This window comes from Panthera onca, chromosome E1 (genome assembly GCF_046562875.1).
Source record: "Panthera onca isolate mPanOnc1 chromosome E1, mPanOnc1 haplotype 2, whole genome shotgun sequence".
NCBI lineage: Eukaryota > Metazoa > Chordata > Mammalia > Carnivora > Felidae > Panthera > Panthera onca.
Genome location: NC_138352.1, coordinates 26,305,812 through 26,332,765, shown reverse-complemented (window position 1 = coordinate 26,332,765; position 26,954 = coordinate 26,305,812). Strand labels below are relative to the sequence as shown.

The 26,954-nt window shown below is 44.4% G+C and overlaps 1 protein-coding gene and 1 pseudogene across 13 annotated transcripts in view; both read left to right on the top strand.

The window, feature by feature from the left end:
• Window positions 1–26,954, top strand: part of SPECC1 (sperm antigen with calponin homology and coiled-coil domains 1) — a 283,584-nt gene that overhangs the window by 109,007 nt on the left and 147,623 nt on the right. Inside the window, exon 1 of one of the 13 annotated variants that reach the window (XM_078437676.2) lies at window positions 23,442–23,666. The exons of the other annotated variants lie outside the window; for them this stretch is intronic. Within the exon in view, the coding sequence (XP_078293802.1) occupies window positions 23,627–23,666 (40 nt within the window). The 5' untranslated portion in view covers window positions 23,442–23,626. Of the gene's footprint in view, window positions 1–23,441; window positions 23,667–26,954 lie in introns of those variants that run through there. 13 annotated transcript variants of the gene reach the window in all.
• LOC145713169 (U2 spliceosomal RNA) lies at window positions 19,483–19,645 on the top strand (annotated as a pseudogene).

Below are 26,954 nucleotides of genomic sequence, written 5' to 3'. Positions count from 1 at the left end.
CCAGTAAGCTTTGCACACTGGCTTTTTACATCCAGCATCCTCTGGACATTAATCCATGTTGTTGTATGATGCAAAAGTTTGTTCCTTTTTAATTTTTTCATAGTATTTCGTGGTATGGATGTACCACACTTTAGTCACCCATGAATCTGTGTTGTTTCGAGTTTTTTTGCTATCACGAATGCAGCTGTTAGAAACATGCACGTTCAGATAAACATTGTGTAAATATTTTGTGGGAGCATCTCTCTGGGAAAAAAATGCCCAGGAGTGCAATTTCTGGATTGCATGGTAGTTGCACGTTCAGCTTTTTAAGAAAGCCAAAACGTGTTCTTCCCAGGGTGGCTGTACCATTTTACGTCCCCAACAGCAAGGTGTGAGTGATCCGATTTTTTCACATCCTTGCCAGCATGAGATGTGGTCACTTTTTTATTTTAGCCATTGGGGTAGGTGTGCAGTGATATTTCACTGTAGTTTTAATTTGCATTTTCCCAATGGCTTGTGATGTTGAACATCTTTTCACCTGCTTGTCGTGTTACATATATGTCTTCTTCAGTGAGATATTTTGTTCATGAGTGACTGCACTCATTTCCCAGTTGGAGTGTTTGATTTTTTTTCCTGTGGAGTCCTGTGAGTTCTTTATATATTCTAGATACTAGGTCTTTGTTCTATATGTGGTTTGCAAATATTTTCTCCCACTCTCCACTTTGTCTTTCTATCCCCATCACAGGGTCTTTCACAGAGCAAAAGTCTTTAATTTTGATGAAGTTCAGTTGACCATTTTTTTTCTTTTATGAATTGTGCTTTTGATGTTATACTTAAGAACCATTTGCCTAGCTCCAAATCTTGAAGATTTCCTGTGCTTTTTTTTCTAAAAGTGTTATCGTTTTACATTTTGCATGTAAACATGGAATCCATTTTAGTTAATTTTTCTGTAAGTTACTATTTTTTTAGTATTTATTTTTGAGAGAGAGCACGCACTCGCAGGGGAGGGGCACAGAGAGAGGGGGTCAGAGGATCCAAAGTAGGCTCAGCGCTGACAGCACAGAGCCCAAGGCAGGGTTGAACCCACAAACGTGAGACCGTGACCTGAGCGAAGTCAGACGCTTTATGGAATGAGCCACCCAGGTGACTCAAATTTTTTTTATAAATTATGAGACTTAAGTCAGGGTTCATTCCTCGTTTGTTTGTTTTTGAGTTTATTTCTTTATTTTGAGAGAGAGAGGCAACACAAGTAGGGGAGGGGCAGAGAGGAAGAGACAGAATCCTAGGCAGGCTCCAGGCTCTGAGCTGTCAGCACAGAGCCCGACACGGGGCTCGAACTCACAAACTGTGAGATCCTGACCTGAGCTGAAGTTGGATGCTTAACAGACCGAGCCACACAGGCACCCCAGTTTATTTATTTATTTTGAGAGAGAGGGAGAGAGACAGAGAAACAGGAAGCACAAGCTGGGGAGGGGCATAGAGAGAGAATTCCAAGTGGCTCTGCCCTATCAGCGCCCAATGTGGGGCTCAGTCTCATGAACTGTGAGATTTAAAAAAAAATTTTTTTTTAACATTTATTTATTTTTGAGAGACAGAGAGAGACAGAGCATGAGCAGGGGAGGGGGGGAGAGAGGGAGAGGAGAAGACACAGAATCCGAAGCAGGCTCCAGGCTCTGAGCTGTCAGCACAGAGCCTGACGCGGGGCTTGAGCTCACGAACTGCAAGACCATGACCTGAGCCGAAGTCGGATGCTCAACCGACTGAGCCACCCAGGCGCCCCCCGCCGTGAACTGTGAGATTATGACCTGAACCAAAGTCGGATGCTTAACTGACTGAGCCCCCCAGGTGCCCCTTTAGATTTTTGATTTATTTCAGCAGCATCTTGTATGTTTTAGCATATAAATCCTGTACCTATTTTGTTAGATTTATCCCTATTTTTTTTTTTTTAGCAGTTGCAAATGTTATGTTTCTGTATTTTTGATTTTGTGCTCATTGCTGGAATAATGCAGTGTAATTGATTTTCATATGTTTATCTTGTATATTGTGAACTTGATGAACTCACCAGTTCTAGGTTTTTTATTTAGATTTCTTGGGAATCTAAAGTTTGTGTACAGTTGACTCTTGAACAACCTGGGTTTGACCTGTGCCCATCTGCTTATTTGCAATTTTTTTCATAAATACAGTACAGTGGTATACCCGTATTTTTTCTTATGATTTCCTTCATACCATTTTCTTTTCTCTAGTGTACTTTACTGTAAGAATGCAGCATGTGATATATATATAAAATACAAAATATGTGTTAATTATTTATGTTATCAGTAAGGCTTCTGGTCAACAGCAATAGTTAAGTTTTGGGGGGGGGGTGTCAAAAGTTATACCCAGGGGCACCTGTGTGGCTCAGTTGGTTAAGTGTCCGACTTTGGTTCAGGTCATGATCTCATGGTTAGTGAGTTCGAGCCCCACATCGGGCTCTCTGCTATCAGCATGGAGCTCATTTGGGTCTTCTGTCTCCCTCTCTCTCTGCCCCTCCTCCACTTGTGCTCTCTCTCTCAAAAATAAATAAACATTAAAATAATAATAATAATAAATTTGACTCATTATTTTCTTAAATTTTTAAATATTTATTTATATATATCTGAGAGAGAGAGAGAGAGAGAGAGAGAGAGAGAGAGAGAGACAGAGTGCAAGTGGCAGAGGGGCAGAGAGAGGGGAAGACCCAGAATCCAAAGCCGGATCCGGGCTCCAAGCTGTCAGTACAGAGCCCAACACGGGCCTCAAACCCGTGAGCCACGAGATCATGACCTGAGCCGAAGTCAACTCTTAGCTAACTGAGCCACCTAATTTGACCCTTTAAAAAAAGTTATGCCCAGATTTTCGACTGTGCAGGGAGTGGTGCTGTCAACTCCATACCTAATGTATAACCGTGTTTTATCTGAGGGTCAGCTATATATGGAAATCTGGGCATAATATGAGTCAAGTATAATTCTGAGGGAAAAAAAACATATCTCAAGAAAGCAAAGCCTAAAACTCTGAGCAAGGTATTCCAGACACCGGCACAGGTAGATTCTTTTTTTAACTGCCATAATTCCTAAGTAAGGGATTCTATTAAGGAAGATATTTGTGTGTTGCCACGGGGGGGTGGGGGAGAGAATCACATTTTATAAAAATAGTCATATTTCAAGTTCTGCTCTAGGTCCTTACACATGTCATTTCATTTAAATCTCATAACTCTGAGACGGCTAAGATTGGCTTCATTTTACAGATAAATAATGGAGATAAGAGAAAAATATCTACATAGTTGGAAACAGAAAAATCATAGAGAAAAATGAAAGAAACAAAGAGCTGGTTCTTAAACCGATCAATAAAGTTGACAGACCTCTATGGAGACTGACAAAGAAAAAAAAAGAGAAAATACAGATTACCAATATGGAACAAAACAGTATGTCACTAGAAACCCTGCAGACTCCAGAGGGATCCAAAGGAATACTTCGAATAACTGCACACGTGAATTTGACAACCTAGAGGAAAGGGACTGACTGATTACAAAACACAGCTCCCTGCATGCCGATGACATGATTGTCCCAAGTGCTCTACGGCTGCTAGTTTGGCGTTGAGTTTCTTAGAAGCCAGAAGAAAGAGGGAGACCCGATTCGTGGTGACAAAATGAAACGACGCCAGTTATTAATGAAACACACAACTCTTCCTGCGGCTGAAACATTAAAAAAAAAAAAAAAAAATCTCTTCTAGGAATCTGAAGAGAACAAGGGATTCAGTATTATAGAATCAACAAAGTTGTTAGATAAAGCAAATGTAATATGGCTTTATTACTTTTACCTTTATGAAATAGCCTTTATTACTCTTACAACAACTCATAAATTTACACTCTCTCTGCAGTATTTAATCAAAAATACCACATTACTGTTAAGTTTCAGTGCACTTAAACCAAGCGATGCCTGTGCCAGGAAAGAAGATTGGATTACGTGTTGGAATAATACATCAATAAACTTCAGGATGGGGATACTATGTTGTCAATGATGTGAGTTCACGTTAATAACTAATTGGTGTCTGTTAACTGAAAGGTAGAAGATGCACTGAATAAATACAGCAGAGGTCATTGTCAAAACTCAGACACTATAAGGCTGTAGTACAGAGGTGGGAGATGAGGACATTTTCCTCTGTGACTGCCCTTTCTGTTAGACCACTGTGACTAAAGTCCTTGAATACGGTCAGCTGTCTCTTCTAGTTGTATGCGTTAATTCATTCTTCTTAGAGAATGATCATGGCGTCATTCTCTTAAGTTCGAGCTGGTTCATGGTCAGCACGACATGGCCTGGTACTAATTCCCCAGCATTCATTACGGAAGAGGAGAAAAGGAAAGGAAATAGAGGGTCCCGCTCTAGAACAAGTGTTATGTCCCAGAAGAAAGTTCTGCTCTTCTGGCTCTGTGCGATCATCATGTTGGATGGAAGGGAAACTGGAGGTCTTTCCACTGAATTCATGGAATATTAAAGTTCCAGTCCTTGAACTTGGCCATGACCTTCTGAAATGTTCAAGTCGCTCAATGGAAAACATGATCAGATCTGCTCTCTTAACGCTGCTTTTCCTGGCTGCCGACACACAGCACATTTTCAGTGTTCTGTTCTTTCTCCCCGAAAGTTTGTTTGCATGACTCAGTTTGCTGGTGAATTGTCTTTGTTTACATATTGATTTCCATATCAAAAATAAGTCTAATACTGTGGAAAGTATTTTTCCTAAGCCGATTATAGTACAGATAGGGTAGAGAGTGTACTGCTGATCCCCGCCCCGCCCACCAAACTGAATGTTTTACTCCGATTTTCTTAATACCAGCGGATGAGATATTTATCCTTATTTGACCCATCCCAAAAGACAGCCCAGTTGCCGTTGGTTTTATGCTGTAGGAATTCGTTTTGGAACATTGAGCCAAGAGATTTATAATCGATTAAATCAACCTATATGTGATAGTCTACGTGCAGGGTGTTACATCAGGAACTACATGTGAGGTTGATGCCAGAGAAGTGGAAAACAAGACAGTCAACGGAGCGACAAGACTGCAAGAAAAGTCTCACTGGACCTTTCTGCCACCACACCCCACCTGTATGACCTTAGGCAAAGCAGTCCACCACTCCTACCATAGGCGGTAGCCAAGTCCGTGTATTTTGAAATGAAAGCAAGTGCAGGGGTGCCTGGCTGGCTCGGTTGGGAGACCATGCAACTCTTGATTCAGGGTCGTGAGGTCGAGCCCCACATGGGGTGGAGAGATTACTTAAAAACTTCTTTTAAAACTAAAAAAAAAAGGAAAGGAAAGGAAAAGGAATCAAGTCGAAAGAATCCTAGAGCAGTTTGGCCTATTCTCAGTGAGTTTTCCTAGTTAGTCCATACGGACACCTGCTGATCTCTGGGTCTCCTTTTTAAATTCTTTTTTTAATGTTTTATTTATTTTTGAGAGAAAGAGAGAGAGAGACCGTGCGAGCAGGGGAGAGGCAGAGAGAGAGGGGGACACAGAATCCGGAGGAGGCTCCAGGCTCCAGGCTCTGAGCTGTCAGCACAGAGCCCGACGCGGGGCTCGAACTCACGAACCGTGAGATCATGACCTGAGCCAAAGTCGGACGCTTAACAGACTGAGCCACCCAGGCGCCCCTCTGGGTCTCCTTTTTAGACCATTCCAAACCATCCCTCTAAAAATCTGTTCTACCAAATCTGTTCAACAGATGAAATGTCTATTTTTATTTATTTATTTATTTATTTATTTATTTATTTATTTATTTATTCATTCATTCATTCATTCATTCACTCACTCATTCATTCACTTACTGAATAGATAATACAGTTCACACAGTTCAAAGCAGAAGGGCACAGGGAAAAGTTTGGCTCCTCACCTGCTGCCCGGCCACCCTGCCCACCACAGTCTGGTATCCTCTGGATCTCTGGTGTCCTTCTAGAAATACCTGGTGTATACAGAAGCAAATGCATGCCCCTGCCCCTGTCTGCACACAAATGGCAGCACCCACGGACACAGCATTCCGCACCTGTGTTTCTTCTCTGAGCAGTGTATTTATTTGGAAGACCAGAGAGCCTCCTCAGTCTGGTTGGCATCTCTCGGGTGCCGTTCTGTTCTTCTCAGTGGCAGTCCCTGACCTCCCTCACAAGTGACCTCAGCATTTGGGTTGCGATTTCCCCAGGCCAAGACGTGTAAGCTCACGAGGGGGGTCTCCTTGGACTTCAGTTTCTTCTCACTAAGGTTCGATCTACCTTTTGCAGGGCAACGACCGTTGTGGGGGTGTGCGTGCACAAGAGGAGACAGAAATAGAGGCAGAGCTGCAGGAGCAGCCTGGTGGCTTCTGTCCTCCCCATTTGCAACAACCTCAGCTCCTTTTCAGGATCGGCTTTCCACACCATTTTTTTTTTTTTTTTTTAAGCAGGTTTCTGCCAACTTCATATTCGTCCAAGGCTATGTGTCCTATTTTTCAGTTTGGTACATGCTGTCACATTTGCCAGGGCACTCCATGAATAACTGTACTTTCACAGTTGGAATCCATGGTTTACTGGGGCTCAGGATCCCCGCCTTGAAGAAGCATCACATGCAACTATGGACAAGCCACTTAGCCTCTCCGAGTGTCTCCTTATCTGTAGCACAACACCCATCTCTGGAAGTCAGGAGGATGAAATGAATTGGCATCCACAAGGAACCAAGAGCAGAACCTGAAATGTAGATATTTTTATAAAATGGGATTTTTCCTCCCCTGAAACCATCTTCACTAACAGGATTTCCTACTTAGGAATTAGGGCAATTAAAAAAAAAATCCACCTGCCTTAGATTCCGGGGCCTCTTTCCCAGACCCCTTCAGCTTTGCTTTCCTAAGAGGACACTGTTTTTTTTCTTCTAAAGTTACCGTCACTTGTGCTTTGTCATCCAATTCCTTTTTTGGTCAAAATTAAACTTTTCCTTTTTGGTTCCAAGCAGTAAAACTAGGGCCAGGTTTTGACTTAATACATGGAAGAATGTTCTTCTTCTTCTTCTTCTTTTAATATTTATTTTGTTTATTTTTGAGAGAGGGGGTAGAGAGCAAGCAGGGGAGGGGCAGGGAGAGAGGGAGATAGAATCCCAAGCAGGCTTTGTGCTGCCAGCACAGAACTGGAAGCGGGGCTGGAACTCATAAACCATGAGATCATGACCTGAGCCAATACCAGGAGTCAGACACTTAACCGACTGAGCCACCCAGGTGCCCCTGGAAGAATGTTCTAATAGCAGGGAAGTGTGTTGCCCCAGGAAATAAAGAATTCCCTGTTATTGCTAGAGAGGCATTCATTCTACAAGGAGCAACTCTCTAGTGGAGATGTTGTAGGGTGATAGGATTAGAACCTTCATTAAAGTCCTTTCCAACCCCAAAGGGATTACTATTAGGGTCAAAGACCTTTACTAAGATATTTCCTCCTGTCTCCTTCCACGTGGGAGACACCATTCCAGGCCCTAGGGTTATAAGATAGACAAGGTCCCTGATGACTCCCAAGCCTGCATCTCTGCCCCAACTTGCACCCTGCATTCCAGAAATACGCCTCCAACTGTTGGCTGAAAATGTCTCATGGATGTTCATCTGCATGTGTGTCCATCCATTCACTCCTTCAACAAATATTGAGCTCCTACTGTGTTCCAGGCATCTTTGTAGGCTCTGGGGTTGCACCAACGGACAGAACGATGGGAGTCTCCACTCTCCTTGACTTTGCATGGCGTTCTCATTGCATTCGGCTAAATGAAACTCACCACCCTCTCTACGAGCTGCCTGACTGCTTCCCCGAGCATCTGGGCTTAGCCCTAGTGCAGCGCTGTTTCCCTGTCACCCAGATACATTCTCGTGTTGTCTTTGTTAGTTTCCTTCCCTTGAGCGTGGAGTTGTCTTTGCCAGCTGTATCTGCACGCGTCTTTTCATTTCCTCTGGGTTCCCCTGGCCCGGCCCAAGCACAGAGCCTTCCTGGCCAGAGTTGCACGGCCATTAATGCCTGTTCCGTGCCCTCATGTCCCGCGACCAGGCCAGCTTGGGTCAGTTAATTGACAAAGTGGGTTAAGTCAGGGGATCCTAAAAAATGAAACTGACATATTTTAAGCATTTTGTTCTCACCTCAAACATACAAGTGGGTATCCGTTCACTGATCTCTGGTTACAGGGCCAAGGCATTTTCTTAGAGCAGACCTGTCGGTTGGAGCTCTTTTGCATCTTTTCACACTTGTGATCTATCTTCCATGATTTTCGGTTTTAGTACCTTCATAATGTCTATTTTATTTCTGATGGAGGGAGAGAGAGAGAGAGAGAGAGACAGAGCATGAGCGGGGGAGGGGCAGAGAGAGAGGGAGACACAGAATCAGAAGCAGGCTCCAGGCTCCAAGATGTCAGCACAGAGCCCGTCGCAGGGCTCAACTCCACAAACCGTGAGATCATGACCTGAGCCGAAGTCAGATGCTTAACCGACTGAGCCACCCAGGCGCCCTTCGGTTTTAGTTTCTTTAAACAGGACCAAGAGCTTAGACACTTCAGGAGAAAACTGCACGTAGAATGTAGAATCCTTTTACACGTTTACAAATATTCCCCTCATCGTTTGCAGTTGCTTCAGGCGATCTTTAAGGGCTCACCTTCATTGTGTCTTTTCAAAGCATTCATTGTGGCTTCTGTAGAAACAATGCCTCTCTCTCTCTGCTCATATTTTATTGGTTTCCATAATAAACTACGTAAATAAAATCACTAGTATAACTGGCACAAACAGGTTTGGAACAAATACATCTGACTCTTAGTTCGCAGACAACCCACACGACGGGAACAGAAGTGCAATGTTGTTCCGGAGACAGCCTCCCGATCAGTTGTATTCATCTTGCCCAGGGCGTTGTGAAGTCTTAGTAAAAGGGGGCACATTGGTTATTTTGGTGAATCTGTTATCTGTAAAATGTTAGGTAGAGGGTGTACAAGGGAGCAAGCTTTGTCTTGCTGGAATCATCTTCCTAAACCAGAGCTTTCATCAGGCCTCTTCTCTGCTCATACACCTTTGGGCCTCCTCACCGGGTAGGAAACCAAGGGCAAACCTCTTGCCTTGATTCTGCCCGATCCCGCGGCAGCCTTATCTTGGTCCCCTGCTTATGCCCTGAGCTCCAGTCCTAGGCCACACGGTGGCTCATTCTCTGAACACATTCAGGACTTTTTCACAATCAAGCCTTTGTTCATGCTGATGAACAAAGACACGGCCCTGCTGCTGGGGCCTGCTTGTCCAGGATGCGCATGTCCATGCCAGGCACCTCCCTCCCCTGCCCCCTGCCCCCTCCTGCCACCCTGGACGTGGACAGAAATGCCGTTCATCGTGAAAGGAACAGCTCATAAGAGCACCTCCTTCATAAAGCCTTTCTTGATCTCACAACGGGATGTGCCTTTTCTCTTGCAAGCGTCGTCTGGAGCCCTGTATTTGTATTTCTGTAAGATGCTCACCATATCCCCGCCTTCTGCTATTGTCTTTCCTGCCTAATAATTCTCAGTTGCTTTGAGTGGAACTCTTTTTTCCCTTTATCTCCTCTTCTTCAAAGCCTGTGTCTTTCTAGTCTCTATTCCTGGCGGCACTCCTCAGGCTTCAGTCATGCTAATTGATTCAGAGTGAGGACCAGGCTCTTTTTAGTTCCGAAATAATACATAGACTCTTGAAGGCTCATCCATTTATTGTCCTCGACTTAAAAAAAATTTTTTTTAAAGACCAAACCCCAGTTTTACTGAAGTATGCTTTACATATCATAAAATTCGCTCATTTAAAATGTGCGGCCCAATGATTTTTAATAAATTTACTGAGTTACAACCATCCACCACAACCAAGTTTTACAACGTTTCTGTCACCCCAGAGAGATCTCTTGTGCCATCCCAGGCAATCCCTGATTCATTCTCAGCTCCAGGCAATCTGCTTTCTCTCCTCATAGATCCTTCCTTGATTTTTCTCGCCACCTGTCATCACTGGAATGATGATTTAGACCAGTATACCTGCCATCTGCCTGAGGAACTTTTCTACTGATGCCATCACTAAATTTTGTTACTCCCTCTTTGACTCTCTCGCCATGTTCAAGTTATTCTTGGTTTTCTTGGTGTGAATCTAGCCTCTGTTTAGCAAGTTGGCCTTTGGCTTATTAAGAAAGTCGAGGGTTTTTTTGTTTTTGTTTTTTAAGTTTATTTTTATTTATTTTGAGAGAGAGAGAGCAAGCAGGAGAGGGGCAGAGAGAGAAGGAGGCAGAATCCCAAGCAGGCTCTGCACTAACAGCCCCAATGCGGGGCTCGAACTCACGAGCCATAAGATCATGACCTGAGCCCAAATCAAGAGTCAGAGGCTTAACCGACTGAGCCACCCAGGCGCCCCAAGAAAGTCGAGGTTTGGGGGCACCTGGCTGGCTCAGTCCAAAGAGCATGCAAGTCTTGATCTTAAAGTCATGAGTTTGAGCCCTACTTTGGGTGTAGGGACTACTTAAAAGGATAAAGAAATAAACTTAAAAAAAGGTTGAGATTTTTCCCCTCCGTTAGAATATGGAGAGCTTGAATCGTGTGATGTATAAAACAGATCCTGGATATTATTTATTGAATAAAGCAGTCTAAGCTCCTCTAAGGCGTGGGCAATCTTATCTCCTGTTATATTCAGTATAGTGTGCATAACGCCACTTACATTATTATTTTTCATCATGAATAGTCTTCGATAAGAAAAATGGCATTGTTTTTATTGAAATTATGGATGCTTGATAGCTTAAAGCACCATCTAGAAAAGTACAGAGAAAGTTAAAAAAGCATGATCCAGAATGCCAACTCTCGGAAGCCCCCAGGGCTAAGCTATGGTGATTCTCTTTTCAAACATCTCTCTCGTCACTGATACGGCTATTGAGGCAATTACTGATATAGTCACCAAGCCAGGGAGGCAGCTTTGGCTGCTGTAGAAACCCAAGCTAGACATGGGGGTCCTAGAGAGGAGGCCTGTAGCAGGGACATCCTGTGACCACGTGAGGCAGCACAGAGGTCATGGGCGCCACAGCAGCATTGAGGGGATGGCAGGCCTGGCCTGTGGAGCAGTTCCAGTGACCGCGACAGCAAGAGTGAGGACCACTGGCGATGGGCAGCCTCCTTGGGCAGCTGAGTGGAGGGTGGAGGCGTAGTCTGCCCCAGTTGGGTTTCCCAAGGGAGTTCTGAACAAGAGGGAACATAAAGAGTACATGCTATACGTGCACTGAGTTCTTGCTTTGAGAACTTGGAAGCTGCCGCACTCTAGAAATAACTGGAGGGAACTGCGCAGTGGGGATGAAGGTCAAGTTTATAGTGAGTGACTAGAGCCAGAACAATCCCATTCGATGCCGTTAACATGGCCCCATTTCTATTCCTAGACTTGTGCAGCCAAGGGAAACATTAGGTTATGCAAATATATAGGTAGGCCTTCAGCCTAGGCCTTTCTTTCACACATAATGTGAACTTCAGAACCTTGAAGGCCAATGATGACTTTTTTATTATTTATGCCAAGCTCTCCAGAGAAGGTGGTGGGTAGATAATAGAGCTCTCATAAGCTCAGAGGGTGGCCTGAACATGGCCACTCATGAGTCAGTGGCTGAGACAAGTACAGACAGTGGGAATTTTTGTGTATAGGGTTTTATGGTACAAATGATCATATCTCAGTCTTATTTCATTTAGATTGTAGCAGTGTTATTCATATTTAAGTTACACCCTGTTGAGGAGAAAAATGCATTTTCTATAATTCATGGAGGATTTTCAAGATTTTCTTTCACAGTTACAATTACTTATTGCATGAAACTGTTTGCTTTTCTGAATCCTGAAATACTCACCTCTTTGAAGATTCGGTGCCCAGCTTCTACCGGAGGCAAAGAGATATAGACAAAAAAAAGAAAGAAAAGAAAAGAAAGAGAAGAAACAGTGCTTTGGAGACAAGAGGCCTGACTTGCATTCCAGCTCCTTACTCTTAATCTCTATGTTCTTGGGCAAGATAGCTTAATTTCTCTGAGTCAGAGTCCTTTACTTAGAAGAGGAGAAAGAGAATAGCTACCGGGTCAGATCATATCTGATTCAGCCGGACTTCCACGCTAAGGAAGTATACATTATATTGTATAACAAAAGAAAAGGTAGGCGACTCAAAGGTTGTTTGAGGGGACAGTGATGTTATCAGGGATCCAGGTTCTTTCCGTTCTTTCCATCTTCCTCGTCTGCCATCCTGAGCGTGTTGGCGTGGCCCTCTGGCTAGCTCCCCCGCCATCCAAGATGGCTGCTGCAGTTCTGGTGATCTTCAGCTGAGAGGACTACATCAGCGGAGAAGAGACGTCTCTTCCAGTATGTCCCTTCAAGGGCAAGAGAACTTCCCCCACCAGCAGACCTCCCCTCATGATGTTGGCCAGACCTGGGGTCACATAGCATTCCTAACCCAGGTGCTAGCAAGGAAAATGGGATCACCGTCATTGGCTTTAGACTGTGTCATTAAGATCCTCTCCTGGGCTAAGAATAGTGTGACCTTCCATCAGCGTCCTGTCCAGAGTTCTTTAACAAGAAAGAAGTAGGAGATGGCTGATAGTGTTGATAGCCCAGTGACTGTTAAATTTGTGTTGTGGTGCTGCTTTGAGTTTGAGATAATTGTTTGGGTCATGATTTTTTTTAAGGAATACATTAAAAAAAATTTTTTTAATGTTTTATTTTATTTTTGAGAAAGAGACAGAGCATGGGGGCGGGGAGGGGCAGAGAGAGAGAGAGAAGGAGACCCAGAATCCGAAGCTGGCTCCTGGCCCTCAGCTGTCGGCCAACGTGAGGCTCAAATCCACGAACCGTGAGATCATGACCTGAGCCAAAGTTGGACATTTAACTGACCTAGTCACCCAGGCTCCCCTGAAGGAATATATATTTTAAAGCAGTTTTAGGTTTATAGAAAAATGAGTGGAAAGTACAGGAAGTTCCCATATACCCCTCACCATCACTCCCAGTATCCCCCATCATTAATAGCTTGCAATAGTGTGGTACATTTGTTACAGCTGGTGAACCGATGTAGATCCATTGTTATTAACTAGAGTCCAGAGTTTATATTAGGGCTCACTGTTTGTGTTGTATATTCCATGGGTTTAGACAAATGCATAATGATATGTATCCACTCCACCACGAGTGTATCATGCAGAGTAGTTCCATTGCCTCAAAAATACCCTGTGCTCCACGGAAGTCATCTGTCCTTCCTTCAAGACATCTGGCAACCACTGAGCTTTTTACTGTCTCTAAAGTCTTGCCTTTTCTAGAATGTCCTATATGTCGAATCCTATAGTATATAGCCTTTTCAGACTGGCCTCCTTAACTCACAAGGTGCATTTACGGCTCCTTCATGTCTTTTTGTAGTTCAACGGCTCATTTCTTTTTTAGCACCGAATAATATTCCATTGTCTGGACGCACCACATTTTGTTCGTCCATTCATTCATTCAACATCTTGATTGCTCTCAAGTGTTGGCAATTACGAATAAAGCTGCTGGAAACATTTGTGGACAGGTCTTTGTGGGAACATAACTTTCCAGCTCATTTGGGTGACTGTTAAGGAGCATGATTAGCAGGTTGTGATAAGGATATGCTGAGTTTTGTAAGAAACTGTTGAACTGTATTCCCAGGTGCATTCCCAAGAGCGACGCCCAAGAACATTGCTGTCGCTCCATATCCTCACCAGCATTCGATATTGTCAGTGTTTTGGATTTTCACCATTCTGATAGGTGTGTGGTGGTATGAATCATGATTTTAAAAAATCCAAAGGGCACTTGCGTGGCTCAGTCAGTTAAGCTTCTGATTTTGGTTCAGGTCACGATCTCGCGGTTCGTGGGTTAAAGCCCTACCTGGAGCTCTGTGCTGACCGTGTGGAGCCTGCTTGGGATTCTCTCTCTTTCTCTCTCTCTGCCTCTCCCCTGTTCATTCTCACTCTCTCTCTCTCAAAAGAAGTAGACTGAAATATTTACCAATGAAACAGAATACCTGGGATTCGTTTCGAAATAACTGAGGATAGAGAGAGAAATAGATGATGGTCGATGGAACAAGATTGACCACGAATTGCTAATTGTTGAAACTGGTTTGTTGGGTGAATAGAGGGCCATTGTAATATTTCTTTCTAATTTTGATTGTTTGAAGTTTTTATAACATTTAAATTACAGTTTGATATCATGTTATTAAAAAATGGTGGATTGGGGCGCCTGGGTGGCGCAGTCGGTTAAGCGTCTGACTTCAGCCAGGTCACGATCTCGCGGTCCGTGAGTTCGAGCCCCGCGTCAGGCTCTGGGCTGATGGCTCGGAGCCTGGAGCCTGTTTCCGATTCTGTGTCTCCCTCTCTCTCTGCCCCTCCCCCGTTCATGCTCTGTCTCTCTCTGTCCCAAAAATAAATAAAAAACGTTGAAAAAAAAAATTTAAAAAAAAATGGTGGATGGACACTATGGTATTTAGTAAAAATATGAATTGTCATCTTGTACTACCTTCAGATTAAGCTAAGTTCTTAACAGTGTTATGGGGAAGAAATGAGTATATGTCAAGTATCTCTGCTGAATTAATAATTATTTAAAGAATCCTTCTAGAAACAGAAGAATCTTTTGGTAGCATAAGCAATTTTACCGAAAATAATTTTAAGAACACGTGTGATTTCTTTCAAAGTGAATTTTGAAATTACGGAAGCAAAAAACAGTACATGCACATTAGGACAAAATTTAAAATATATGGACAGGCAAAAAAAGGACATAAAAGACATAAAAATCAGACCCACTCAAATAGAGCCACCTTTAATCAGAGGCTTGAGGTATAATTTTCCCAACCCTCTCCTGCTTATCTGGGTGTTTGTATCCAGATCTTTTTTGTTTATGTACCAAAAATTTATGAATTATATTTTTAATACATATATCGTTCTGCTCTGTAACTTAATATGTCTGGCACATTGTTTTTTTTGTTTTTTTGGGTTTTTTTTCAACGTTTTTTTATTTATTTTTGGGACAGAGAGATACAGAGCATGAACGGGGGAGGGGCAGAGAGAGAGGGAGACACAGAATCGGAAACAGGCTCCAGGCTCCGAGCCATCAGCCCAGAGCCTGATGCGGGGCTCGAACTCACGGACCGCGAGATCGTGACCTGGCTGAAGTCGGACGCTTAACCGACTGCGCCACCCAGGCGCCCCTGGCACATTGTTTTAAAGACTGCACAGGATGCCATTGTGTGGCTGTTATCATCATTTATTTAACTAGGCCGCTTATGCTCAACCCAGAAGGTTATTTCCCCAGGTTTTTGCCATTGCCAACAGAAGAGAAGCAGTGGACGCTTGTTAAGAGCACAGATTCTGGAGTTAAATGGAAGGGGCACTGTGCAGAAAAAAGTGAACGGAGCAGGCCTGGGATGGCTGTCCTTAGAAAGGCTGCTTGCGAGGTTGGCGCTTGGCTGGCTTCTGGGAACTTGGATTTCAGGCTGGTTTCCAGCGTCCCAGCTGACAAGCCTGGTTCCCTGGGCCTAAACTGTCTGTGCAAACCCTGAGATTTATGCTGAGCATCTGCAGTCCTTCAGAAAGTCTGGAGTTTTGTCAGGTGCTAGGCAGAAGGTGCCTGTGTGACCAGCCCCCGATAAAAACCTGGGTCCAGAGTCTCTAGTGAACTGGCCTCTAATATGACATCCTGCTTGTGTTGTCGCAACTTGTTGCTGGAGGAATTAGGCATCCTCTATGACTCCCCTGTTCGGAAGCTTGCATCTGGTTTCCTTCGGCCTGTCCCGTGGGTCCTTTCCCTTTTTTGTATCCTCTCCCTGGAGCACAATCGTGGCCATGAGCCCAACTACATGCTGAGTCCTGCCAGTCCTCCTAGTGAATCTCCAGACCTGGGGACAGCCTGAGGTACCCCCGACACAGGTTTAAGTCCTAGCTCTGCCACCTTATGGCTAAGTAACCTTGGTCAAGGTATTTACCTTCTTGGTCATTTTCTTTCTTTCTTTCTTTCTTTCTTTCTTTCTTTCTTTCTTTCTTTTAAAAACAATTTTTTTAACGTTTATTTATTTTTGAGACAGAGAGAGACAGAGCATGAATGGGGGAGGGGCAGAGAAAGAGGGAGACACAGAATCCGAAGCAGGCTCCAGGCTCTGAGCTGTCAGCACAGAGCCCGACGCGGGGCTCGAACCCATGGAGTGTGAGATCACGACCTGAGCTGAAGTCAGACGCTTAACCAACTGAGCCACCCAGGCGCCCCACCTTCTTGGTCATTTTCTAATCTTTCATTGGGGTAAAAAAAAATAGCTTTATCTTATTGGATTTTGGTAAGGAATTGAATAAGTTAAAATATGTAAAGTACTTAGAATAGTCCGTGGCATGTGATTATTTCTCAGTAAACATGAAGAATCATTATCTTGGAAGCTAGATGTTTATGAGTATTTGCAATTATTTCTTTTGAACACATTCCTACAAGACAAATTGCTGGGTTTAAGGATACACACTTTTTTTGTTTGTTTTTAACTTTTTGTGTGCTCCGATCATAAAAGTAACATATGTTTATCATTAAGACATTAGAGATACTTGCTATGGAGAAAGAAAGTCTTCCATAACTCTCTTTTTTCAGATGTAGTTATTGGTAGTAATTGGTTATATACATGTCCAAATTTATTTCTATATGCGCTAATATGGACAATATCATATAATATTTTTTAATAAAAATGGACCCATGCACATATTATGCTTGCCTAAACATTAGGGAATCTTTTTTTTTTTTAATTTTTTAATGTTTATTCATTTTTGAGAGAACAGAGCATGAGCTGGGGAGGGGCAGAGAGAGAGGGAGACAGAATCCAAAGCAGGCTCCAGACTCTGAGCTGTCAGCCCAGAGCCCAACGCGGGGCTTGAACTCACTGACCGTGAGATCATGACCTGAGCCAAACTCCCAATCGACTGAGCCACCCAGGTGCCCCCATCAGGGGATCTTTATATTCAATTACTATTTCTTTCTTTTTAAAAAAATTTTTTTAAATGTGTATTTATTTTTGAGAGAGAGAGTGAGAGAGAGCGTGAGTAGAGGAGGGTCAGAGAGAGGGAGACACAGAATCTGAAACAGGATCCAGGCTCCGAGCTGTCAGCACAGAGCCTGATGTGGGGCTCAAACTCACAGACCACGAGATCATGACCTGAGCCGAAGTCAGATGCTTAACTGACTGAGTCACCGAGGCACCCCTCAATGACTATTTCTAAAACCCTTTTTTGGTCTCCCTTCAATAAACATTTCAAATATAGATGAAATAGAAAATACAGAATTTGGGGGCACCTGACTGGCTCAGTCAGTAGAGCATGCAAGTTTTGATCTTGGGGTCATGAGTTCAAGTCCCATGTTGGGCATGGAGCCTACAAAAAGAAGGAAAGAAAGAAAGAAGGAAAGAAAGAAAGAAAGAAAGAAAGAAGGAAAGAAAGAGAGAGAGAAAGAAAATACAGTATTTATCAACTGAGTCACACTTTTACATTTGAAATCACACACTGTGTAAAATATAGTAATTTAGAGTTGCACTGTTGCTCTGTTTTTTTTTTGCTCTATTTTTTTTTTAATTTTTTTTAACGTTTATTTATTTTTGAGACAGAGAGAGACAGAGCATGAACAGGGGAGGAGCAGAGAGAGAGGGAGACACAGAATCTGAAACAGGCTCCAGGCTCTGAGCTGTCAGCACAGAGCCCGACGCGGGGCTCGAACTCACGGACTGTGAGATCATGACCTGAGCCGAAGTCGGACGCTTAACCGACTGAGCCACCCAGGCGCCCCTAAAAAAAATTTTTTTAACGTTTATTCATTTTTGAGAGACAGAGAGAGACAGAGAATGAGAGGGGGAGGAGTAAAGAGAGAGGGAGACACAGAATCCCAAGCAGGCTCCAAGCTGTCAGCACAGAGCCCGATGCGGGGCTGGAACCCATGAACCGCGAGATCATGACCTAAGCCGAAGTCAGAGGCCCAACAAATTGAGCCACCCAGGCATCCCTCACCACGCTGCTTTTAAAGTTATTTTTAAAAGTATCGTTTACAGTGATGTCTAATATATAAAATTATGAGATTGTGCCCTCAGGAATAATTACTGTGAGTGCGTTCAGTTTCTCTACCTCCTTTAAACAAAAAAAAAATTTTTTTTTAACGTTTATTTTTGAGACAGAGAGAGACAGAGTATGAACGAGGGAGGTTCAGCGAGAGGGAGACACAGAATCTGAAGCAGGCTCCAGGCTCTTAGCTGTCAGCACAGAGCCCGATGCTGGGCTCGAACTCACGGACTGCGAGATCATGACCTGGGCCGAAGTCAGCCGCTTAACCGACTGAGCCACCCAGGCGCCCCTAAACAAAATTTTTAAATGTTTATTCATTTTTGGGGGGGGAGGGAGAAGCAGAGAGAGAGGGAGTCACAGAATCTAAAGCAGGTTCCAGGCTCTGAACTGTTAGCACAGAGCCCAACGCAGGGCTTGAACTCACGAAGCGAGAGATCATGACCTGAGCTCAAGTTGGAGGCTAAACGGACTGAGTCACCCAGGCGTCCTTCCTCTTAAGATAGTTTTATCGGGCAACCTCTATCTATCAGCATCTCAAACTCATTGGTCAAGGTTGTTTGAGGATGTGTCTTCTTTACACAGCACTCAACACCGATTGGATCTTGGTGTTTAAAAATACATAGATTTTGGAGACATTTGGGGAAATTTTTGATATAGGCTATATACTATATGATATTTTGAAAATATTATTTTTCTTAGATGTGATAATGCTATTGGAGGAGAATGACTTAGCAGATCATACTGGAAGTATTTAGGGGTGAAGTGTCATTATACCTACCATGTACTTTCAAATGATGCAATGAAAAGACAAATGGAAGGGGGCAAAGATAAGAAGCAAATGCAGTCGAATGTCCACAATTGGTAATTGTAGGTGATAAATATATAAGGGTGTAGTGTTCTCTTCACACTTTTCTATGACTTTGAAAATGTTCAAAATGAAAAGTGGGACAATAAAAAAGGCTTCCTTACCCTTCAATATTATAAAAATATTTATCTACATTTACTTCTGGGACTTTCATATTTTCATATTTTACAGTTAAATTTATATTGAATTGGACTCTATTTTTGGCACAAAGGGTGAGATGTGGGTCTCACTTAACTTGAAGTGCTACGTTATGTTAAATTCTTCTAAATCATTTTTTTGTCGGGGGCATTCTGTGATAACTATACAGTTTTTCTTATGTAATTTTATGGCATGTTTTTAATTCTAATAAGGTAAACCTCTCCTCTTTATTCTTCCTCTTGTAAATTTTCTTTCTTTCTTTGTTTTTTAAGATTTTATTTTTAAGTAATCTCCATACCTAACATGAGGCTTGAACTCACAACCCTGAGATCAAGAGTTGTGTGCTCTACCAACTGAGCCGAGTAGGAGCCCTCTCCTTATAAATTTTCTTAGATTGCCCAATGCACTTATTGTTCCAGGTGAACTTTGGAATAAACACATTAATCGCTTCTCGGCCTTTTGGCTAAGATCAAGTGTGGAATAAACACATTAAGTTCATGATTAATTTGCATTTTGTTAAAATCGTAGATTAATTTGGGCACACTTGACTTTTATGTAATTTAGTCTTCTCATTTCAGTTACATGGGATTTCTCTGGATAGCCAAGAATCCTTCAGAATTTCAAGTAACCAACACAGAGCGATTATGTTTGTTTGAGAAGTTAGCATTTTAACTGAATTACAGAGTAAATAAATATATGATTTATTTCGCCTACTCTACATTAGATACTAGGAATGCAAAAATTATTAAGACAGCATCACTGCCACTCAAAGAGTTTATAATTGTATAAAGGCGAATGGGGGGCGCCTGGGTGGCTCAGTCGGTTAAGCGGCCGACTTCGGCTCGGGTCAGGATCTCACGGTCCGTGAGTTCGAGCCCTGCATTGGGCTCTGTGCTGACAGCTCAGAGCCTGGAGCCTGCTTCAGATTCTGTGTCTCCCTCTCTCTCTGACCCTCCCCCGTTCATGCTCTGTCTCTGTCTCAAAAATAAATAAACGTTAAAAAAAATTAAAAAAAAAAGGCAAATGGTTGAAATAAGGTGGTTTCTGGGAAAAGACAAGCATTTACGAGGTGCAGAAGTTTCATGAGGGAGAGAGTATTTAACTCTGGCGGAGATGGGCAGGCTCACCGGAAGAAGTGATTTTAGCCTGAGCAAAAATTTAAAAGCTGAATAGGCACTTGCCAGGCAGCCAGCTTATAGAAGAGTATCAGATCAGAGGGAATATAGTAGACATCAAAGCACAGAGGCCTGAAATAACAGGGTGTGTTCAAGGCACCACAACGGGCATCTCGTTGCCGGAATATGAAGTAAAAGGAGGTACTTTTGAAAGATGAGGCTAAGATAACGAGGGTGGAGGTGGGGTGCAAGGTTATGAAGGGTCTTCGTATACTGTGCTGAAGAACTGGGGCCTTTATGTTAAAGGTAGAGGGGTGCTGTGGGGAGCTTTTAAACAGAGGCATGCTGGGGCACCTGGGTGACTTAGTCGGTTAAGCATCGGAATTGGTTTCGGCTCAGGTCACGATCTCACGGTATGAGAGATCGAGCCCCGCATCAGGCTCTGCACTGATGGTACGGGGCCTGCTTGGGATCCTCTCTCTCTCTTTCCCTCTCTCTGCCCCTCCCCCGCCCATGCGCTCTCTAAATAGATACATAAGTAAATGAATCAATAAATTAAAAAAAAAAACCCAGAGGTGTGCTGTGGTCAGATTTGCATTTCTGGTAGGTTTGTGACGAAGGAGTTTGAGCAGTAGCAGCCCTAGAAGTGAGCGGGAAGCTAATGCGAGTTCATCCTCGTATGATGTTAAAGGCCTGGATTCGACCAATGCCAGCAAAGACGAGAGAGGCAAGATTTGAAAACCGTTAAGGAGAGAAAATACATGCAGGAGCTGACTAGATATTTTAGACTTTAAAAGAGAGCCATAGGAGTCCAGAAGGTATGTTGGGTTGGTGTCTCATTTAGTTGTCATAAAAAGGCACGGGTTAAGTCCTTACCATTTTATGGGGTTAATAAAATGACTCATCAGTTTTCAAAACTCTCTGGATAAGGATGTAACTGTTCTGTAAATTGAAGTTATGTCACTGTTCCAGTGTTCACAATTGCAGCCTTTGTCTGTCATTTCATAAATATTTTGGGAAGTCAACCACGTTTTCTGGGATTATTCTTCAGCTTTAACAAAGTGGAGTGGCGGAGACTGAACTTGATTTCGTATCCATTTCTGCTCGAAAATCATGCTACGCGATTTATTTTTCCTCAATACTTTTGTTTCCGTGTGCTCAGTGTTGTACTAGGTTGTGTAGGTTACAGAAATAGAACTATGGCACCTGTCTTTGACAAACAGTTTTGTTGGAGAAATCAACTCATGGCAGTACTATTAAAAGGAAGTAAGGTGTAAGAGCTGATTGGTTTATGGTACGGGCTGTAAAGTCATTCATGTATTACCTGTTTTTATGAAGTCCAGTGGGGAGAAAATAAGCCAGTAGACAAGAAAATATATAGTATACTGAATGGTGATGTATGTCACGGAGGCTAACAAAGCAGGGAAGCGTGTGCACTGAGGGTCTGGCTTACTATTTAATGTGACAAGAGAAGCCCCTCTTAATAGAATGACATTTGACCAGAGACTTAGGGAGTGAGAGAGAGTGGACCATGTGGTCTATAATAATGTAGGAATGTGGGGGAAGAGGAATCTGGGCAGAGGGAGAAACAAGTGCAAAGGCCCTGGGGTGGGAGTATGATTGGCTTAGTTGAGCAACAGTGAGGAGGAGCTTGCTGTAGTAAAAGCAGTGTGAGAGGGGGAAGGTGAGTCCATGAATGGAAGGAGGGGAAAATTATTCGGTGGAGGTCAGGGTAAGGGTGTTGACTTTTCCTCCAAGTGAGACAGAAACCTATTGGATCACTGTAAGTGGAGGTGGGATATGATTAGACTGAACTAGGTTTTGGGAGCACCATGCTAGACTATAAAGAGGCTGGGGGCAGAAGATGGGAGCCTGGGTAGGAAGCAGTTGGAATCATCCTGGTAGGATGGGCAATGGCTTGGACCAGATGGTAGCAGTGAAAGTGGTGAGAAGTGCTGAGACGTGGTGGCATTTATGACATGTATTCTGACATATTCCATTTATGGAGGTGGAGAAGACAATATGAGACATCTATGAAAGAAAATCAAGAATTTGGGTTTTTTCCAGTGAAATTGGAGATGCTTCTTAAGACACCTAAGTGGAGGTGTCAAGAAGGTAGTTGGTGAAATGAGTCTGGAATACAGAAGAGAGTGCCAGGCTGAAGATATATGGGTGGTATTTTAAAGCCACAAGTTTGGGGGGTCACCTGGATGACTGCGTCCATTAAGCATTAGACTCTGGACTTTGGTTTAGGTCACTATCTGGAGGTTGGTGAAATCAAGCCCCACCTTGGGCTCTGCACTGATGGGGTGGAGCCTGCTTGGGATTCTTTCTCTCCCTCTCTCTATGCCCCCCCCCAAAATAAAATAAACAAACATTAAAAAATAAATAAAAGCCACAAGTTGGTGACACTAGCCAAGTTAGAGTGGATAGGGACGACGAGCCTCCAGGTGCTAGAGATCAAGGAGATGGGGAGAAGCCAACAAAGGGGATTGGGAGGAGGAGCAGAGAGGTGGGCAGAAAACCAGGAGGGTGTGGGGTCCTGGTGTCTGAACTCCTCCTCCTGTTTTGAGGGGTCAAGAGTGATCAGTGGTGACCTAACATGTTGATAAGTAAGATAAGAACTGGGATTGGGCCATAGCGGTCAAGTAATGCAGGAAACAACCAGTCATTCCATTCATCTTTTTATAAGTCCTGAATATGTTTCACAGCAAGATTTAGTTATTTCTAAGTTTTTTTCACTGTCAGATTAACTATGAAAGTTGTCCAGGGTAATTTCCAGAAGTTAGTCATTTCTGATAGCAGCAAAAAAGGTTACCACTAAGGATTAGTATGCATTTTTATTATCTGCGGTAGTATTTCCCATCTTGAATAGCGGGCGAGTGCTTGTTAAAGGGTTATTTTTCTTCACGCCCTCCGCAAGAGTTGATTGTGCGTCCATTCTTTCGTTTACCCAGGAAATCACTAAGCGCCTGTACTGTGCCAACCCTAGGTTGTGCCTGTCCCGACATGCGATCGAATTTCTCACGCGCAGGATTTTGCCTTTCTTGCGGCGCTTGGCTTCAGCCTCCCCGCAGTGGGGTTTTTCCAGCCTACCTTGTCCAGCTGCAGTTCTCAGCGTCGGCCCCTAGAGGCCCGAATCGGTCTACCCGTGCGGCCCTCCCCCGCCTGGGAGGGACCCTTTGGTTGCTCTAGAGCGATATGCAGACGAGACGGGCGGGCACTATGCAGATGAGGTGGGCGGGCCTCGCCGGGCGGGCACTATGCAGATGAGGTGGGCGGGGCCCGCCCGCGCGGGCAAGGAGCGGCTCCGCCGGCGGCCGCCGGGAACTGGAAGGCGCCCGGCCCTTTCTTTGACTGGAGCGGACCCGCCGGACGCAGCTGCCTCGCCCGCCGGAGCCGGCGCGAGCTGCAGCACGGCGGACACCGTGTCCGAGGCCGGCCAGCCGGCCGCTGCCCGAGTCGGCCGAGCATGGGCAACCACTCGGGTCGGCCCGAGGATCCCGAACCAGGTCTGTGCTGTTGGCGGGGGTCGCGCCGCGCCCCCTCCCCGGCCCGGCGCCCTTCCCCCACCCGCCTTTCGGGCCAGCGGCCGCCGCGCTGCCCGCGGGCGCTCAAGGGGCGAGTGGAAAGGTGAAGTTCCCGGGATGTGATTCTTGCCTTTGGAATGCGCTAGTGGGGTTGTGAAATTACCTGTGCCTGTTCCGCGACAAGGAAATGCCACTCACCATAAACACGTACCTGGAAGCTCTGGGTCTGCCCGGACGCGGCGAGTGGGGCGGGAGGGAGCCGGTCTCCGTGGCCCGGCGCACGCAGGCCAGGCCGGTGGAGAGAGGGGTCGGGGCGGGGGTGGGGGGTGGGGGGTGGGATGGGGGAGGGTTCTGCCCAGATTTCGTAGTGGAGTCTGACTTGCCCCTCCTGTCTGCCGCCCAGCCAGGGTCTCGAATACGGTGGGTGGAGGCAGTTCCTGCAGACTTTCTGGGCATTTGCAACGAAAAGTGTGACTTGGCAGTGTTTTCTGGTTCATTGTCCATTTTGCGGTGCATCATTTGCGTATCACACACTTTCTGGAGTCCCGTGGAAGGTGGCAGCCCGTCAGCAGATCTGTTACTCATACTCAGACCAAGGGCTTGATTGTGACTGTTTCTTACCCAAAATAGTCTGTGCTTATTCTGGGATACCAGAAACTTCAGCGGCTTATCAAATTTTTATTTCCTCAGAAATTAAGCGAGCCTGGTTGGAGAGTCAGCTGGGCTGTAGTTGTCATCTTCTGGTTCATCATCCTGGCCTCCCGCACAGATTTAGATGCTGCAACCACGGGGTTGCATTTAAAAACAAAGCCAGAACATTTCCATACTGTCACATGAAGGAAGTGGAATTTAATTTAGCCTCAAAAATTACATCTTGCCTGATTGGGGAGAGATGGTCCACTTAATGCTGGAATCCTGGAATGGCAGGCGGGGGGGGGGGGGTATGTGTTCCCAAGACAGAGTCAGAACTCTTAAAAATGTTCTCAAGGGTGTAATTTTTTAATTGGGATTTGAATGAGGAAATTGAGGCTTTGAGAGGTGCAGTGACTTGTGTTAAGTGACAGCCCTGGGATCGGGAGCAGGGCTGTAATTAAACCCTCGATCTTCGTAGCCTCGGTCCATTCATCACTCTTCGCTTACCGCCCAGTGCCTTAGCTGTCTGTCTTGACAGGGAGGCCAAGGGGACTCAGGCCGTATCCTTGGGACTGGGCCCGGGAGGGGTGCCTCTAGGTGGGGTGCCTCCTCGGCAGTTGTGGTTCACTGGACTGGTACAACAACCGGGGTGTAAAACTTTGCCACATGGGAATAGTGTGTAGAAAAACAGAGATGGGGTTACTGTGTAGATTACATAGGGGCAACTCTCTAAAGTTCACGGCCTGTATCCAAACTTCTTTGGGCAGAATAACCAATATTTGCAAAATAATGCCTTTGTCGTAAGCAGCCCTGTGATAAACTGTTAGGTCAAGGATACGTAACACTTTAAAAACACCTCTCCCTGGTACACAGCTGCCCAGGTATTGTAAAAACTCATTTCCTTTGTGTCAAATTGCAAAGAGACACCTCCCCCCACCCCGCCCCGCCCTGCCACCCCACCTCACCCCACCTTGTTAGAGTTCTTTAGGTTCCAGGGCGCCTGGCTGGCTCAGTTGATGAAGCATGTGACTCTTGACCTTAGAGTCGTGAGTTGGAGCCTCACGTTGGGTGTGGAGATTACTTAAAAATAAAATCAGGATGCCTGGGTAGCTCAGTCAGTTAAGCGTCAGACTTCAGCTGAGGTCATGATCTCACGGTCTGTGGGTTCGATCCCTGCATCAGGCTCTGTGCTGACAGTGTGGAGCGTGGAGCCTGCTTCGGATTCTGTGTCCCTCTCTGTCTGCCTTCCGCTACTCGCACTCTATCTCTCTCAAAAATAAATAAACATCAAAAATAAATATAATAATAAAAAAATAAAACCTTAGGGGTGCCTGGGTGGCTCAGTTGATTAAGCGTCTGACTCTTGACTTTGGCTCAGGTCATGATCTCATGGTTTGTGAGTTTGAGTCCTACATGGGGCTCTGTGCTGGCAGTGTGGAGCCTGCTTGGGATTCTGTCTCCCTCTCTCTGCCCCTCCCCTGCTTGCTCTCAATCTCTCTCTCAAAATAAATAAAAATAGACTTTAAAAAACCTTAAAAGAAAGAGTTATTTGGGTTCCGATTTCTAAGTGGCTTTGCTTTGTAAAGCATTCTAATAGACAGGAGATGAAAAGACTGCTTTTATGCCAGTGACTTATTTTATTGCATTTTTCAAGAATGACTATAATTTCAGAACGGGAACTCAATCTGATTTGCTGCAAGTAAAGATCACCAATTAGGAAATCTTAGGGACTAGGGTGACCTGAAAGTATGAATATAATTTTAGTTGGTCTCTTTTCTTAATCCCCTTTTTTAAAGTTTATTTATTTCTTTTTGAGAGAGAGAGAGAGAAAGAGAAAGAGAAAGAATGTACACATGCACTTGAGTGGGGGAAGGGCAAAGAGACAGGGAGAGAGAGAATCCCAAGTAGGCTCTGCACTGTTAGCGCAGGGCCCAAGGCGGGGCTCGACCTCATGAACCATGAGATCATGACCTGAGCCAAAATCAAGAGTCAGATGCTCAACTAACTGAGCGACCCAGGCGCCCCAATTTTAACTGGTCTCTTAATACAATGATGAAATGCTGTAGAATGCATCAAAAAACTTTTGAAATCAAAGTTTTGTCAAAGATTAATCTGTCTTCATACTGCTTTACCCTGAGGGCAAGGGGCCTCCCAGTGTCAGTTGTGGTATATTGGACTAGAACCAGAACAAGTGTTTCAGTGGGTCGTCACAACAAGGGGCCCAGAGATGAGTGGTAGAGGTAAGGGGTAGGGGGGAATAGGAAGGCTGGACAAGAGAAGAGCAACACCCAAGTGTGATTTTTACATAGTTGTTGTATTGTGTCACTTTTGTCCTTTGAGATGCAGACTTTTTTTTTTTTTTTTTTTTTTTTTTGAGATGCAGACTTTTAAAAAGGGGGTGGCAGGGGGGTGGTGGGATGGTGGGCGCCTGGCTGGCTCAGTCCATGGAGTACGAGGCTCTTGATCTTGGGATCGTGAGTTCAAGCCCCACGTTGGGTATAGAGATTACTTTAAAAAATATCGTAAATAGAATTAGGAATGAAAGAAGTTTATGAGAGACCTGACAAACACAAAAGGCGTGGGAAGCCAGAACTGGGCTGGGAGAGTTTTAGGCCATGATGCAGATCCAGTGCGTAT